The sequence below is a fragment of the Phoenix dactylifera genome, unplaced genomic scaffold, assembly GCF_009389715.1.
Source record: "Phoenix dactylifera cultivar Barhee BC4 unplaced genomic scaffold, palm_55x_up_171113_PBpolish2nd_filt_p 000309F, whole genome shotgun sequence".
Classification (NCBI taxonomy): Eukaryota; Viridiplantae; Streptophyta; class Magnoliopsida; order Arecales; family Arecaceae; genus Phoenix; species Phoenix dactylifera.
The window spans coordinates 1-15,819 of record NW_024067781.1 but is presented as its reverse complement, the minus strand read 5'-3'; the positions used below and the strand labels follow the sequence as shown (position 1 = coordinate 15,819).

The 15,819-nt window shown below is 37.9% G+C and overlaps 3 protein-coding genes across 4 annotated transcripts; 1 reads left to right on the top strand and 2 right to left on the bottom strand.

Annotated features, from left to right (window-relative positions):
* Window positions 1-1,735: 1,735 nt before the first annotated feature.
* Window positions 1,736-3,589, top strand: LOC120105544 (NAC domain-containing protein 22-like). 2 transcript variants are annotated; one of them, XM_039118105.1, is made up of 3 exons: window positions 1,736-1,980; window positions 2,090-2,373; window positions 2,937-3,589. In XM_039118105.1, the coding sequence occupies exons 1-3, from the start codon at window positions 1,815-1,817 to the stop codon at window positions 3,306-3,308; spliced, it is 822 nt and encodes a 273-aa protein (XP_038974033.1). In that variant the 5' UTR covers window positions 1,736-1,814; the 3' UTR covers window positions 3,309-3,589. The 2 variants fall into 2 exon arrangements, with proteins under 2 accessions (XP_038974033.1, XP_038974034.1); XM_039118106.1 differs by having other exon boundaries at window positions 2,791-3,028.
* A 4,497-nt stretch (window positions 3,590-8,086) lies between these two features.
* LOC120105552 lies at window positions 8,087-8,566 on the bottom strand. Its single transcript, XM_039118120.1, has one exon. It carries the CDS (start codon window positions 8,564-8,566, stop codon window positions 8,087-8,089), a length of 480 nt encoding a protein of 159 aa, XP_038974048.1.
* On the bottom strand, window positions 8,155-13,783 carry LOC120105543 (josephin-like protein). Its single transcript, XM_039118104.1, has 3 exons — window positions 13,672-13,783; window positions 9,807-9,892; window positions 8,155-9,222 (listed from the first exon to the last, which is right to left on the bottom strand). The coding sequence occupies exons 2-3, from the start codon at window positions 9,882-9,884 to the stop codon at window positions 8,749-8,751; spliced, it is 552 nt and encodes a 183-aa protein (XP_038974032.1). The 5' UTR covers window positions 9,885-9,892; window positions 13,672-13,783; the 3' UTR covers window positions 8,155-8,748.
* Window positions 13,784-15,819: the final 2,036 nt, after the last annotated feature.

Here is a 15,819-nt window from a genome sequence, read left to right as displayed (position 1 = left end):
TCAATATATGTTGCCTATAATGCATTATCAGATGTTCTTAAGCCAAATTAAAAACTTAACTATTAAAGATTGCATAAAGATTGCTTCTAACGGGAAGCTTTTTTGGTTTAAGAGGCTGATTTGCTGTTATGCTTAAGTTGAGCTAACGAGTTCTTCAATTTTTAGAGAGGGTTTGCAATATATATACGCGTACCCATATTTTCATTACCTAAATTAAAATTGAATGGACAGGAGTTCTTGAAAAACTATATTTCCATCAACTTCAGAGGTTGGTTTCCACCTATTAGTATAGGATTGTTCGCAAATGGTTGCTACTTGCATTCTTTTGAGATGACATATGCTTAGAGAAGTAAATTGTGCGGCTAATTAAATTGCGACTTATGGTCAATCATATAGGAATTACTTTATGAACTTGTACTTCTGTGGCTTCTGCATAGTTTTTGAATATTTTGCATGTTGATTCTTGTTGACTCATTCCATATTTTCCTTTCTTTTTCTTGTTTTTTTCCAAATTAAGCAACAAGAATAATGATAGATGGATTGATTGCCATTTAACTTTTAATCTTTACAGGTTAGCATTGTACAATTAGGCTCTTGCACACAGTTAGACCTATTTCTGCTCACAGTTATGGTTATTTCTATAGGCAGGGTTAACTATGTCGTACATAAGCTACTACAGATTAATCATAAAATGGCCATCCAAACCAGAAGGATTGAAATTTTTAGTCAAATATGGATTAAACATAAAATAGCAATTAATGGAACTAATGGAACTCAATTTAGTCATCCATCTATTCTCCTATTTATCCAGCAATTGATTGAATAAAGAAAATGACTTCTTTCCCTTGCAATATTTGATCATAGAGAACTTATTGTACCATCACATGATACAAAGCCCAAATTATCTGTACATGATCTGAATTATGTCCTGTTAGTGTGTCATAAATCATGTTTTGTTATCTCTTAACGCAGTCTTCTTTAGTAACATCTCATATTACATCCATTTGGAGTTTGGCTCTTAAACTTTTCCCTCTTGTCCTTGTTGGTAGTTTCCTGCTTTTCTTCCTCTGACAAAGGAGCAAACAATGCAATTCACTGTCAAAGGAAAACTCCAAAATCTTTAGAGGACCAGTTCTTGGGAGTGATTTGGCTGACTGAGTCCACTTCCAGGAAGCCACAATCACTTCAAAAATCCACAAATAAGATTGGTCAAGAATATTAATATACTTGCTATGTATCAAAAACAAAATAGAATAATATACTTGCTCTCAATTAATTATATCCCAACATTCCATAAGTGCTGGTTTTAAAGCAACAGGCCACATCATCCATAATTTCCCTCTAGCAAACAGATCGAGTAAATGGCCCCAAATCTTCAGCCATATCCTTACTCGCAAATAATCCAATTTAATGAACCAGACTAGACCCCATTCCTTTTGGCACTCTCCATGGTTTGAAGGAGTCAGTTCCTCGGGCTCAACAAGAAAAAAATAATAATAATACAAGGTGAGGAAAACTCCACAGCTCCTTCCTCCCATCACGTACCTCTCTCCTTTATCTTGTGGGGTCAAGAGTCCGATGACTCATGAGAGTCCATACTAGTTTTTTTTTTTTTTCCCCAAAACGCGTTCGTCCATATACATGGCCCCACCAACCATTCTCCCCTCCTCCTTGCCGCGGCCAGGCTCTCTTCTTATATGTAACTCTTAAACCTCCCCGTAAGAGATTCAGAAGAGAAAGATAAGTAGAAAGAAGCCTAAACTTTGCGTGATATTTATTGGATTCCAAGAAGTAGTAAGAACAAAAGTGGAGGAATGGAGAGAAGCGGTTCAGAGCCGGCGCTCCCGGGATTCCGGTTCCATCCGACCGAGGAGGAGCTCCTCGACTTCTACCTCAAGCGGGTGGCCCTCGGGAAGAAGCTCAACTTTGACATCATCGGCACCCTCAATCTCTACCGCCACGACCCCTGGGAACTCCCTGGTATGCATGCATACTCTTGCCATCATCCTATTTAAACAAGGATTTAATGATATGTTCATATATGTTATATATTTATCTAAGTATGGGTGGGAAATGATATGGGTGGCAGGGTTGGCGAAGATAGGGGAGAGGGAGTGGTATTTCTTTGTGCCGAGGGACAGGAAGAGCGGGAACGGGGGGAGGCCGAACCGGACGACGGAGCGGGGGTTCTGGAAGGCGACCGGGTCGGACCGGCCGATCCGGAGCACGGCCGAACCGAGGCGGCTCATCGGGCTGAAGAAGACGCTGGTCTTCTACGAGGGGCGGGCTCCCCGTGGAACCAAGACCGACTGGGTTATGAACGAATATCGCCTCCCCGACGCTCCTGCTTCCAACACCGCTGTTCCTCCCAAGGTACTCAATGCATGCATGCATGTATGTATGTATGTATGTATGTATGTCTTCTATGTATTTACATCATGGAGTATGTCATGTTTTGGATCCTATGTAGAACATGAATCTTTCTTTCGAGAGAAAAATGACTCATGATGTCAACCCCTCGTTGGGGTTGACGAGCAGGTCAACATGAGCTGGATTCAAAGCATTAAAAAAGCCGAAACATTTTACCAAACAACCGAACAAGGCATGCCTAACTGCCTGCCTGAAATTTCCTAGCGTCTTAGGACGTAGGTTGGTGTACTTGGAAGTCAATAGGACTGGGAGCATGTCATCCTTCAAAAGCTTTTAAGAAGGAAACGAAGCTTTACTCACAAGAGTCAAGCTCTTCTCCTTTGTATTTGTCTTGAGAAGTCTCCGAAATTGTTGTCGCAGGTCTATATGGTATACATCTACAAGGAAGCCATGCAAAGAAATGTCAAATTGAATGCATTGTTTAAACAAGTCTCTGTAGCAATTGAAGAAGCTATCAATGCGATATAGTGATAGAACTGATCTGGTTATGCGCCACAATTGTGCAGGAGGATATAGTATTGTGCAAAATCTATAGGAAAGCTACATCATTAAAGGAGTTGGAGCAGAGAGCAGCCATGGAAGAAGGCCTGAGAGAATCACAAGCCTGCATGTTCATGGTGGATAATGCGTCGTCAGATGATCAAGAAAATTATCAAAGTGCATCAGTGGCTTTGGACAATGGAGATCTAAAGGTGATAAAAGAAGAGACCCAGAAGGAGGTAGAACTCACATCCGCATCCGTTCGACAAATAGTGAATCTCCCAGATCTTCAAGTTCCAAAGTATAGCTTGGATTGGATGCAGGATCCTTTATCTACTCATTTGCGTAGCCCATGGCTAGACCAATGGTTTCCATATGCGAATTTGCCGTACTTCTAAATATAAACTGCTCACTGATTTGTGTACAAAGAAGGAATGCATCAGATCATCCGATGGCATCTGAATGAGGACCGGCAAAACGTGTATCACTATAGATCAAAAGACTGGAATGCGCTGATATTTCTTTTTCTATTTCTTTCTTTCTTTTTTGTACTTTAAGAGGTGGATAGGCCCACAGCTCGTTCTCCGATTAATTTCTTAGTTTAACGGGAAGGGTTGATTTCTTGGTGTAAGGGCAAGGGAACTGACAAGTATAACCCAGAATGTCAACAAAAAAAAATTAGCCGAAAGGTATTATTTCGATTTCTTGATTATATGTAAGTACCAAAGATCTACCAAACGAATAACTAATGGGATTAAATACACGCCTACACGAGTCGTCACATACTCCTCTCGTTTAAGCCCCAACGTCCTCGTCAGGGTAAGGGTTCAAATCCATTCAAATCTAATCACAATGGATATTGTTCATAATTTGTAATGAAATAATACGTTATTCCCTAGTCTACATAGGTTATGAGCACTATGATCAGCCCATGGTCGGCCCCAATGGATCCGTGCTACAGTATTCCCTAGTCTACATAGGTTATGAGCTAAGTCTGCTCTGACATCATTTGCAACAACCCAAAACCTCGCTCAAGTGACCCTACCTCTACTGCAGGGACATCTGATTGCGTTGAATTATTTGATCATGCAATAGGGTAACAAGTGACCCTACCTCTAATACGGCTATGACTCTATCCATGATGTTGCTATTTTCTATCCGACCTCTACAAGCGATGGATACTGCTCATCGGAATCAGGATCTCATTACCAAGGTATGGATATTTGAAATGACAAAATATATATTGCATAGACTTGCCCATCGCTACAAAGCCCGTCCATCCTATTTCGAGATGAAAGCCCGATCGATTTCATTTTCCTAGTTAGATCCATCAACTATCCATAAAAATGTGAAAAGATAGTCCCTGAACATGATCATCTAAATCCGCAGCAGTCTTAACTACAATTACTTACTCTATCTGTGTTTATTGATTACATGATTATTGATTAGTCGGGCTATACATTAAAAAGTTTGCTTGAGTACTTTATTGGAAAACAAACTATTTGCTGAAACAAAAATGCTATTCTTGAAGGAGCTTGGGGACTTACTTTAGAACAAAAAACGAAAATAGATGTTAGGAGATTGAAGAAGAAATACCTTTCATTGTGGAATCTCCACAATGGGCAAATCCATTCAGTAACTTACTCTATCCGTGTTTATTGATTACATGATTATCGGTTAGTTGGGCTATACATTAGAAAGCTTGCTTGAGTACTTTACTGAAAAACAAAATGCTTGCCAAAATAAAAAGGTTTGATGAGCCACTACCCCATTGGGATCGCAATGCTGTTCTCAAAGAAGTTCGGGGACCTACTTTAGAACAAAAAAAGAGAATAGATGTTAGGAAGAATGATTGAAGAAGAAATGCCTTTCATCTCCACAATGGGCAAATCCATTCAGTGACTTACTCTATCCATGTTTATTGATTACATGGTTATCGGTTAGTCGGGCTATACATCAGAAAGCTTGCTTGAACACTTTACCGGAAAACAAACTGCTTGCCAAAACAAAAAGGTTTGATGAGCCACTACCCCATTGCGACCGCAATGCTGTTTTTGAAGGAGCTCGGGGACTTACCTTAGAACAAAAAAAGAGAACAAATGTTAGCAAGAATGGTTGAAGAAAAAATGCCTTTCATCTCCATAATGGGCAAATCCATTCAGTTACTTACTCTATCTGTGTTTATTGATTACATGGTTATGGGTTAGTCAGGCTATACATCAGAAAGCTTGCTTGAGTACTTTACTGGAAAACAAACTACTTGCCAAAACAAAAATGTTGGATGGGCCACTACCCCATTGCGACCGCAATGCTGTTCTTGGAGGAGCTCGGGGACTTACCTTAGAACAAAAAAAAAGAATAGATATCAGGAAGAATAATTGAAGAAGAAATGCCTTTCATTTCCACAATGGGCAAATCCATTGAGTTACTTACTCTATCTATATTTATTGATTACATGGTTATCGGTTAGTCAGGCTATACATCAGAAAGCTTACTTGAGTACTTTTACTGGAAAACAAACTGTTTGATGAAACAAAAAGATTTGATGAGCCACTACCCCATTGCGACCGCAATGCTGTTCTTGAAGGAGCTCGGAGACTTACCTTAGAATAAAAAAAGAGAATAGATGTTAGAAAGAATGATTGAAGAAGAAATGCCTTTCATCTCCAGCGTGGGCAAATTCATTCCAAGCAGTTTGAGGCCCAGATGACCCTTTGATTGATATTTCCTTCCATCTCTTGGGCCAATCCACTAAGGTCCTACTTCCTAGTGGACTTCCATGGGGCTATCATGTATGAGACCTCCTACACACCATCTGTTATGCTTTCAAGGCATAAGTGTATTGCAATTACATATTACCTCTACTTGGTTGGACATCTCATGCATTTCAAAGCATGTGTGGGTGTTGGATGATCAAAATATCCACCATGTGTTGGAATCACCTATTTTGTGTTTTCTATAACTATGTACGACGGCGAGATTATTGTGGAGCAGGCCATGGGATCAAATTATTTCTGCATGAAAGTTTAGGGACTCATTGATCTAATTGGGACCTTCAAAGCGACTTTATTTTAGGAATTTACCCTCTTGTGAACTTCTTGTCGAATTGACCGAGCTCTGCTACTTCATTTTTCTCTCAGGAATAAATCCAGAAAAATAAAACAAGAAAAAAATAAGTGTCTCCTCCTCTTGATTGTAGGAAGACTCCCTAGTTCTCACAAGATTAGCCACAGAATTAATTGGCCATAAACTTGACAGCTACTTGTACACATAGCTGGCCTCAGAAGAGGAAAATGACTTTTGGCAGCTGCTTGCAATCTTCCATGTCAACATCTTGTAAGAACCAATTAGCACCCAGAACACTCATGTCATTATGATAGGTTAGACATAAAAACTAATTGCAAGATTAAGTTTAATTGGCAGCACCAATTTCCTGAGAAAAAACAGTTGCCTATTACAGTAACAATTATACTTCTTCCTATGATGATGTGGCTGCGATTCTTTTGCTTGAAAAGTTTTTATTACATTCCAGCAGGTTGCCCAAAAGTCTTTTAGGTGTCAATTAGCCTGGATTGTTTCAATTTGTATCAATGAGCAGATACTTTGCAGATGATTTTTTAGATTTCATGATTGACTGTTTGATGCCCAACTGATCTTTTTTCAGTTTATGCGATTATAAAGTTGCAGTAAAATGATATCGATTCCCCATTGCATGAGCTTTGTCTATGTACCAAATTGATTTTTGAGGCATCACATAGGCATGTCTCTTGCCAAAGCAGACTTGGCCAAGAATTTGTCATGTTCCGACACTTTACTCATCACATCTTTTATCTGCAAACCTGATCACATCTTTTCTGTATTGTTACCATATTCTTGATAATAGCAAAGATGGTGTATATATATATATATATATGCGTATGAAGACATGTAATTACAATTATTTTAACCTGCTTATTTCCTTACTATGTTACTAGTTCTCAATTTTTTTTTTATTAAGTTCCACTTTTCAGTAACTAGACTGTTCTTGTTTTCTTTTGGCAGCTATGTTTCTGGATATTAGAACAGGTATTGGAATTTCTTCAAATACTTTCGTAAAATGGGAAATCAGGTATTTGGTGCTCTTATAATTGCTAAATTTCTTTTTGTCACCATGGTGATGCCATACCACACTCATGTTCCAATGGGAGTTAACTTCTCCCCTACACTTATGTAACTAACATCTCTAAAACATCATTGACAGTGACTTCAAGATTTTCATAACAACGAGGGTTATTCAATTCATTTTTGACAATTTACAATTTCAATTGGAAGAAATTCTTTACCTTAATACCACTGCTTGTGGTTGGTGCAAGCATGACTGGTTGAGCTTGAGAATAACACATGGTCATCAATGCATAGATTTTGCAGGTGCTCGCTTGTGATTTTAGGGTTCATAGAACCAATTCCCTATCATTCGGAAAGGCGCAGCCGACTGTGTAGCAGATAATAATACAGATTTGGAACCATGTCCAACACATTTTCCTAGCTCTGTCCTCAGACATCAACTAATTCTACCACATTCGATGCTCATGTATATCAACTTATCTAAAAAAGAGTAGAAAACTTAGTTTCTAGCCAAAATTAGAACCATGACATGAACAACAAATTATACTTTCGGTATGTGCTTAGCTGAAAATATTGATACCAGTTTTGAAGTCATCTTACTAAAGCAAAATTTTACATCTGCCAAAAAAGCATTATAGAACAAAAGAAAAAACACAAGCTTGGATGTCAAACCACAAAACCATCACTCCACAATAAGGGAATTATTAATAGTTACGCCGGATCTTTCCACAAATTGATGTAGCACTGCAAAAAATCAGATCACTAGCCTCTCCATATGATAGAACCCTCTGCTGTTATAGCAATTCCACTGATCAGATGGTCATAAACAACTTTCAGGTCAAAAGGTTGTAATGTTTTCAGATTTACACTCCACTGCCGCAAGAGAAATTAAAGTGATGATTGAATCATGCTTATTAGCAGAAAAGCTAACACCGGGACGGATGCATTTACCAGTACAGGACCCATTTTACAAAGTTTAACATATTCTGAAGTACGCCAGATATGTATTATAAGTTGACTCCACCTAAGTGAAAGCCATACTGACAGTCAGGTGGTCGGATTGGATCATTTGTCAGTCATCGTAATCAGGAGAAAATGACTGCTCAAACTCCACATCCATAATCACCCCACTCATGATATGCACAATAATCTCAGCTTTTCGGACATCAACACATTCTGATCTGACCCCATTAACAACCAGAGTTCCTTTAACATCCTTCCAAGCATATAATCTGAATCCAGATATAGAATCAAAAGATATTTCTTTGTGCAAAGGTACTGCTCCAGAAGGTAGATGCTGAGGAACTGCAGAAAAACCCATTACGCGAGAGACAGTGGCATATGTATCATTCATCTTCTGTTCAGTTAAGCTATCGCTGGCTCTCAGTTTTAGAACATGTTCAAACGCTTCTTCTGATGGGACAAAAATGGTGAAGGGAAGATCACTGGGCAGCATTGCAACCATCATCTCCCCAAGCTCTCCTAGTTTCACCTCCTCTGAACTCTTCCAAGGTAACAAAGTCTTGCAAGACCTCTTGATGCTATTGTCCATAGACACCTCAGGAAGGCCCAAATTAATTAAAAGCAGCAGGCACAAAATAGGGATGAAACACAACAAACAGACCAAGCTTTTCAGAATGCCTCTTTTCATTCTCTTCTGAAATAATGCCATGATTTCAAAGATGTAACTGATCATGGGTTTGATTTCAACAACTGTGATTGCGAAAGTATTCCTCAGACTCTGTCATTCAACACAAGCAACAATTCTCCACCCTGACTGATTACGTTATCCAAGAACTGTTTTACTTCTTCCTCGCGCTGAAATGGCTGGGGTGAAGAAAGATCACTGTCAAGGTTATACCAAACACCACCAATGCTTCGCAATGCAACCCAATGCCTACCCCTCCAAAGTCCACCAAACTTCCTGACAGGAATGTTAAGCATGATTCCCATCAAAGTTTCTCCAGAGAGGTTGACTGAAGAAGCTCCATTTCGATGATCATGCCAGACTACTCTTTTCCTTCTCGACTCTAGTGCTGTGATGAGTACATTCACATCATAGTTTCCAGTCAACACGTTATGGTGGGGCTTAAAAATTATCGATAGAGGAGTCCATGAATCCCTGTTAGGATCTTCAATCACAAGTTTATCAGCAATGGCATCCAACTCAACTCGAGTGAATGAGTCCTTTCCTGATTCACAACAAAGCTGTCAAACTTTTATCAAACACAGAAAGATGAGTTAACCAAGATGATGCTTAACAAATGGTCCAAAAAAACAGCATAAGGAATGATTAGTTCAGCTCATATCCAAAATTCAGTGTTCACCAACTTAGAGCAAATCTGTTTTAGCTCATATACAGGTTTTAGTTATCTTTCAAAGCAATTATAATTTGATTTCTTTTTTCAGTTTCTTTTTCCACTACTTAGGCAAGTTCTCTCTTCGTACTTCGTACTTCTCTTTTCATTTCATGCCTTTCTTTCCTGCATTAGGGATAGTTCACTTGTTTGAATTGGTGAAAGAAAACTTAAAAAACATATCACAAAAGCATATACATGATCATCTTCTTGAGTACATTTTGTTCTACAAATATTGATAACAATCTAAGAAGGAAAAAGAATAATTTTCAAGAAGAATTGAGAAAAATAAAACAGCACATAAAGATACTGAATTTGCTCTTTTTCAATATCCATAAAGCATAATATAAAAGTGAGGAGAAATGCTTTCTAGAAATAAATTATTTATGAGAAAACACAGGAGGATAGGTTTGTCAAACTTGTATAAAAACATACCTGAAGCAGGTTATTTAGCGCATGCAACAGACAAAATTGTAACCTCTGCTTCTCATGATAGATTTGTTTCACCTCCATAGCCACCTCTAGGAAAATAAATAATAAATCTATATAAGCAATAGAAACAAAATTCAAGCTCTATCGCAAGGCTGCATTGGTATGTCCCTCAACCATCATACTAGTTGACAAAAACTGGTATAACGGAAATAGAACACAGAAGAAAAAGAACTGGAGCACAATGTTATATGACAAATGAGTTCTTGGAGAAGATATGTTCGAAGTATTCACTCATCTATTGAATCAAATTAATTGTATAGAACCAAAACAAAACATTCATTAAACATACTTTGCGACTTAAGATGAGAAGGTTAATCAAATTTTTACAGAGAGAAAAATATAATTGTTTGAAGCTGGATAAGGGCCAGTGTGGCAGTGGAAAAAAAAGGTGAGGGGATGGGGAAGGGTAGAAAGGCACTTTAATGGAGAATGCTTCCTCATGTGATTCTTTAGGCACTATGGAGCGAGAGAACTAAAGTGAAAAAAGGGAAATGCATAGAGGACTAGGGAAAGAACAGTTCCTATATTGCTTTCTTTTATTTCCTTTTAATTCAACATTTTGTAATCCCGTACCTAAGTTTACACCAATCTAGGATCCACTCTTAGCTATTCATGATCAGAGTTCAAATTCTCTGCAATTTATCAGGCATCAAGATTAATCTAATCATAATATGGCATGCTCATGACGATGATAGATTACTTGTAATTGGGCCTTAATTGCATAGTTTTGGATCATACTAACACAAAACGATATGTTGGCCTGTAACCTATAGAAAAAAACTAGTGTTTTCAACAGAATGGTAAGTCCAAACTTGACTCACATGACTCGATGGGTATGACACGGTGGCATGATACAGAATCAATACACCAGTCTCTTAGACAAAATTGTAGACCCAGAATCATCACTTATGTCCAAAGAATTCTTGTTGACCTGGACATGACCTAAGCCACTTCTAGTATTATGATTGTAGCATAAGTGAAAGGAAATGTCAATGGCTCATATCAAACCCAGAATTATTCTAAAATTAGTGAACTAAATTAGTGAACTAGATAAAATTAGTTGGCAATAGCACAAAAAGGGAAAGCATGTTCAGATATCTACTCACTTTTCAAACAGATATACATAAACTAGATTCTCCCCTTATCCATCTCCAACACCAGACACCCTCATTATCTCATTCTACCAGAGCAGCTTCCGAAAAGCTGAAATAATATTGAAAGTTCAATTGCCAATTGAATACACTGATGCAATTAATTGCATATGAATGCACTTGGATATACATAAAAAGGACTGATTCATACTACATTTGATTTTTCCTATAAAAAGATGAATTCCTCCTAGGTTTACCTATGAATTGGGACTAGCCCATATCAAACTACCCTAGATAAGTCATATGCAAGTATTTGCATTATTATATTGCATTTGATCTGATTCCAACAAATTTTAGTTTTTTTAATCAATTTGTATCAATAACTAACACTAGAATAGTAAATAGGTATCATCCATATACTACAACATTAAAAGCCTACAACCACTTGATATCAGCACGTTCATACAGACATAAGGTGATATTGATAACCATTAGTGCAAAGTCCACAAGAAAATAGAGTCATAAAAATAAATCTAGAGATAGCAAATCAACATATACTGGATTAGTCCTATATCATCTTCCCCTAAACCTGTCAAAAGCAATGACATGCTTTCACTCTTGAAGCCCATCTATTCATTTTGTATGCTAGCTTGTTGATGCTTTTACTACCTGTCCATAGCACATTATAGATTGAACCAATCTCAAACAATTTTACCTAAATAATAATGCCCCCTTCTTAATGTTTCTTTTAGTAAATTTCATTTTTCAGGTTCTTGGATCCCTATTCCCTCCTAAAAAAGTCAAAGACAGATACAACCATTGGGGGAAAAAACAGAAATCAAGTGTCAAGAACCACAAGAATCTTGCAGTGATTTGAATCAAATTTGAAATGCAGCAATGAATAAAGACAATGATTTCACATCAAAACTACGATTCAAGAACCTGAGGATTATCACTTCAAATCCAATCGACCCTCACATATAACTACTCCTATAAAATCGGGGTATCGGGAAAAATGCACATCCATTACAAAGATGGAATGGATGTGTCGCTACTTATATATATGGGTCAATTGGATTATAGATGGCAATACTCGGGCTCTTGAACCGTAGTTTTAATTTGAAGTTAGTGTCTTAATTGATTGCTGCATTTCAAATTTGATTCATATTAATGCAACGACTCTTGACACTTGATTTCCTTTTTCTCCTAACAGTTATATTTGTATTCAATCCTGTTAGGAGGAAGCAGGGATCGAAGAAGCTGAAAAATGAACTTGGCTAAAGAAATGCTAAGGAGGCATAATTAATTAGTAATATTGTTTGAGACTGGTCCATCGTATGATAGGCCATGGATAGATAGCAAAAGCATCAACAAGCTAGCATTCAAAATAAATAGATGGGAGTGAAAGCATGTCATTGATTTCGACAATCTTAGAGGAAGATGTTATAGAACTAATTCACTGTATGTTGATGTGCTATCTCTAAACTTATTTTATAATCCTATTTCCTTGTGGACTTCGTACTAATGGTAATCCATATCACGTTATGTCTATGTGCAACGTACTGATATCAAGTGATTGTAGGTTTAATGATGTAATATCTAGATGATACCTACTGAGTAATCTACCATTAGTTATTGAGTAATCTCCAACATGTCTGCTTTGCTTTCTGGACCATTCATTGAACCGGAAAAGGGTCTAGGTCACAGGTACAGATTCAGGTCAACCCAAGTCAACCTATGACAACATTAAGATGTAATTAATAAATATATATATATATATATATATATATCTAAAAATAAGTTAGAGTTGTAAATTTATGTAAATTACCATTTATTAGCATCTTCCTAGCAACTTTTGGACTCTCTAATCCTTTAAATAACGACTTTTAGTGTCAGTATCATCATCTTTTATTCAAGTTCACAAAAAATGATAACAATATTCAAAATAAACAGCACAAGATCCCAATCATCTACACCAATTGTCCCATTTCTGTTGAACAAATACTAAATAACTATAGCACCTTTTTTTAAAAAAAATATATAGACTTTTATTTGTTTCTTGAACAGCTATGGAACTTATAATACCTGATGTAATGCAGCTGCTGTATTTTAATTACTGGGACTATGCACTTCACACCTAGCAGATCCCTATAATGTTGCACCTTTTTACCATTAGTAGCGAGTTTGTATGGCTTAACAGTTGAATCCTGTACAAGCATAGATCACCAACAACTTAGACAAGAATGTAACTTGATACAGCAGTTGAATTCTGTGGACAAGCTTGGATCACTAGTAATTCATCATTTGCATCTAAAATAAAGTTAGCCAAGCAACTCGACAGGCCCCTAACATCATAGAATGATCTTCCTTGTACTGAGAGAAAAATATTGTAGAAGGAATAACACCCCATCTCACCCAGACCAATCATGCTAGCAGGAAAGAAAAATCCATTGATGCAATAGCCAATATAATTGCGAGAGGAATAACATGCAATTACGCACCCAGAACAATCATGGTAGCAGGATCGAAAAATTGAGATCGAAAGCGAGAGAGAGAGAGAGAGAGAGAGAGAGAGAGAGAGAGAGAGAGAGAGAGAGTAGGGGATCTTAACGCCTCCCGCAGGCCAGCCAATGGGATTCGGCGAGGAAGAGAGAGGAACGGGATAAAGAGAGGAGAAGAGAGGAAGAGAAAGAGGGATCCGAGGTGGGGACGCTTACCTCGGATGGCTGGTGGCTGGAGGCTCGCTGCCGGCCGTCTTCCGTTCACGCCGGCGACGGAGATGTCGGAGCGTCGAGGAGGCGACGAGGAATGAGGGGAATTGCGGGAGCGGAGCGTCCAAACGAACCGTCGAATCCTTTATCCCCTCTAGAGATCGTTCTTATACGGAAATCCTACGGTGCAATAAATGATCCTATCCGTTCGTTTGAGAATGGACAGCTTAAGATGCATGCCCGTGCAACCAAATGGTAGCGTCAGTTTACCTAGTTTCATCGTTTTAACTTCTTTTTATTCCTTGCCTAACTATTCAACCCATTTAACTTAATTTAATCTATTATAAATCAATTTAAATTATCTATTTAATAAAATAATTAAATTTAAATTTAAAATTTTAATTTATTTAATGAATCAATCAAATCCGAGTCGATAAATTTTTAATTTATCTTGTGTATCCAATCTGGCCGGTATTCTACCTTATCCAATTTAATTGCCACACTCATATCTGCTCGCCTCCTCATATCGAATAAAACATTGTATCCATACTTTGTTAAAAAATAATTTTCACTCAACATCTGATACACACAATGATTCGGGGAGGATCAAAAATGAATTTGAAACAAAAACAAACCAATGGCCAAAATCTATAAAGTCTCAAAAAAAAAAAGCCTTGCTTTTATCAATTAAATTAGTTTTTTTTTCCCATCCACCGAGTATAACAAGCAACCTAGTTTCACCGTTTTAACTTCTTTTTATTCCTTGCCTAACTATTCAACCCATTTAACTTAATTTAATCTATTATAAATCAATTTAAATTATCTATTTAATAAAATAATTAAATTTAAATTTAAAATTTTAATTTATTTAATGAATCAATCAAATCCGAGTCGATAAATTTTTAATTTATCTTGTGTATCCAACCTGGCCGGGATTCTACCTTATCCAATTTAATTGCCACACTCATATATGCTCGCCTCCTCATATCGAATAAAACATTGTATCCATACTTTGTTTACTTTGTTAAAAAATAATTTTCACTCAACATCTATGATTCGGGGAGAATCAAAAATGAATTTGAAACAAAAACAAACCAATGGCCAAAATCTATAAAGTCTCAAAAAAAAAAAAAAAGTCCTGCTTTTATCAATTAAATTAGTTTTTTTTTTTCCCCATCCATCGAGTATAACAAGCAAGCTTGATAAGCCTTGAGAACAACCTTAATCATGTAGTTGAGACCCGCACCAAACGCAAAACAGAATAACCGATTTCTCCCTTCATGCGAACCCCGCGGCGCCGTCCGACACAACAATATTCTCCTTATCATTCTACCTGAATTTGATGCCTTTCTTTCTCTCCGGTCAACCTCCGGGGGCAGAAAAACTCCGTTATAAATTCCAAAACTCGTACCCACTCCTCATCCACGCCTCTCTCTGTGTTTCATCCTCTCTTCCTCGTACTTCTCGTTCTTAGAATTCTCCCGCAAAAAATTTACCTCCTTGTTTTAATTCCGGCGATTTTGTCTCGCTAAATTCTTGATGGGCCGGCGGGAGACGGCGGCGGCGGCGGAGGAGGAGGAGGCATGCCGGACGCCGACGGCGGCGGAGTGCCGGATCCCGGCGAAGATGGCGTGCCCGCCCGCCCCGAGGAAACAGAGGATTAGCCCCTGCCCCGCTCCTCCGACCAAGGACTTCTTCGTCCCGCCCGAGCTCGACGCCTTCTTCGCCGCCCACTACAAGGCCTTGCAGAACTCTTTGAAAAATGTGCAGTAACTCAACTGATATGGCGAGGGGAGTCAAAAAACAGGAAAGGGTATCTCTCTCTCTCTCCATTCTCCTCCAAGAAAAATATTGTAAAGATTTGGAAAAGAGGAACAAAGGAATTGTTTCATGTGATTGGGTGTTTTTATACATTTACTAATTACTATTTTGAAGCCTGTTCACAATCCTTAAATATCCAATTAACTAATTGTGATGTTGAATGTTGATCCCAAATCAAGTCTTCTACCTAATATGATCTCAAAGTCCGCACTGAATTCGATGCCGGAGGGTTTAACAATTTTACCAGACAATATGGCTTGGCTAAGGTTACTCGTGTACAAACAAATATATTATGGGTATCCGGCGGTATATATGATTGATGAGTTGGGGTGT

Excerpts from the sequence above, each read along its gene's own strand:
- LOC120105544 (XM_039118105.1), top strand. The coding sequence starts at position 1,815 with ATGGAGAGAAGCGGTTCAGAGCCGGCGCTCCCGGGATTCCGGTTCCAT. Across the intron at positions 1,981-2,089 it reads CGACCCCTGGGAACTCCCTG|GGTTGGCGAAGATAGGGGAG; the intron begins GTATGCATGCAT and ends TATGGGTGGCAG. Across the intron at positions 2,374-2,936 it reads ACACCGCTGTTCCTCCCAAG|GAGGATATAGTATTGTGCAA; the intron begins GTACTCAATGCA and ends ACAATTGTGCAG.
- LOC120105552 (XM_039118120.1), bottom strand. The coding sequence starts at position 8,566 with ATGGACAATAGCATCAAGAGGTCTTGCAAGACTTTGTTACCTTGGAAG.
- LOC120105543 (XM_039118104.1), bottom strand. The coding sequence starts at position 9,884 with ATGGAGGTGAAACAAATCTATCATGAGAAGCAGAGGTTACAATTTTGT. Across the intron at positions 9,223-9,806 it reads CGCTAAATAACCTGCTTCAG|CTTTGTTGTGAATCAGGAAA; the intron begins GTATGTTTTTAT and ends AAAGTTTGACAG.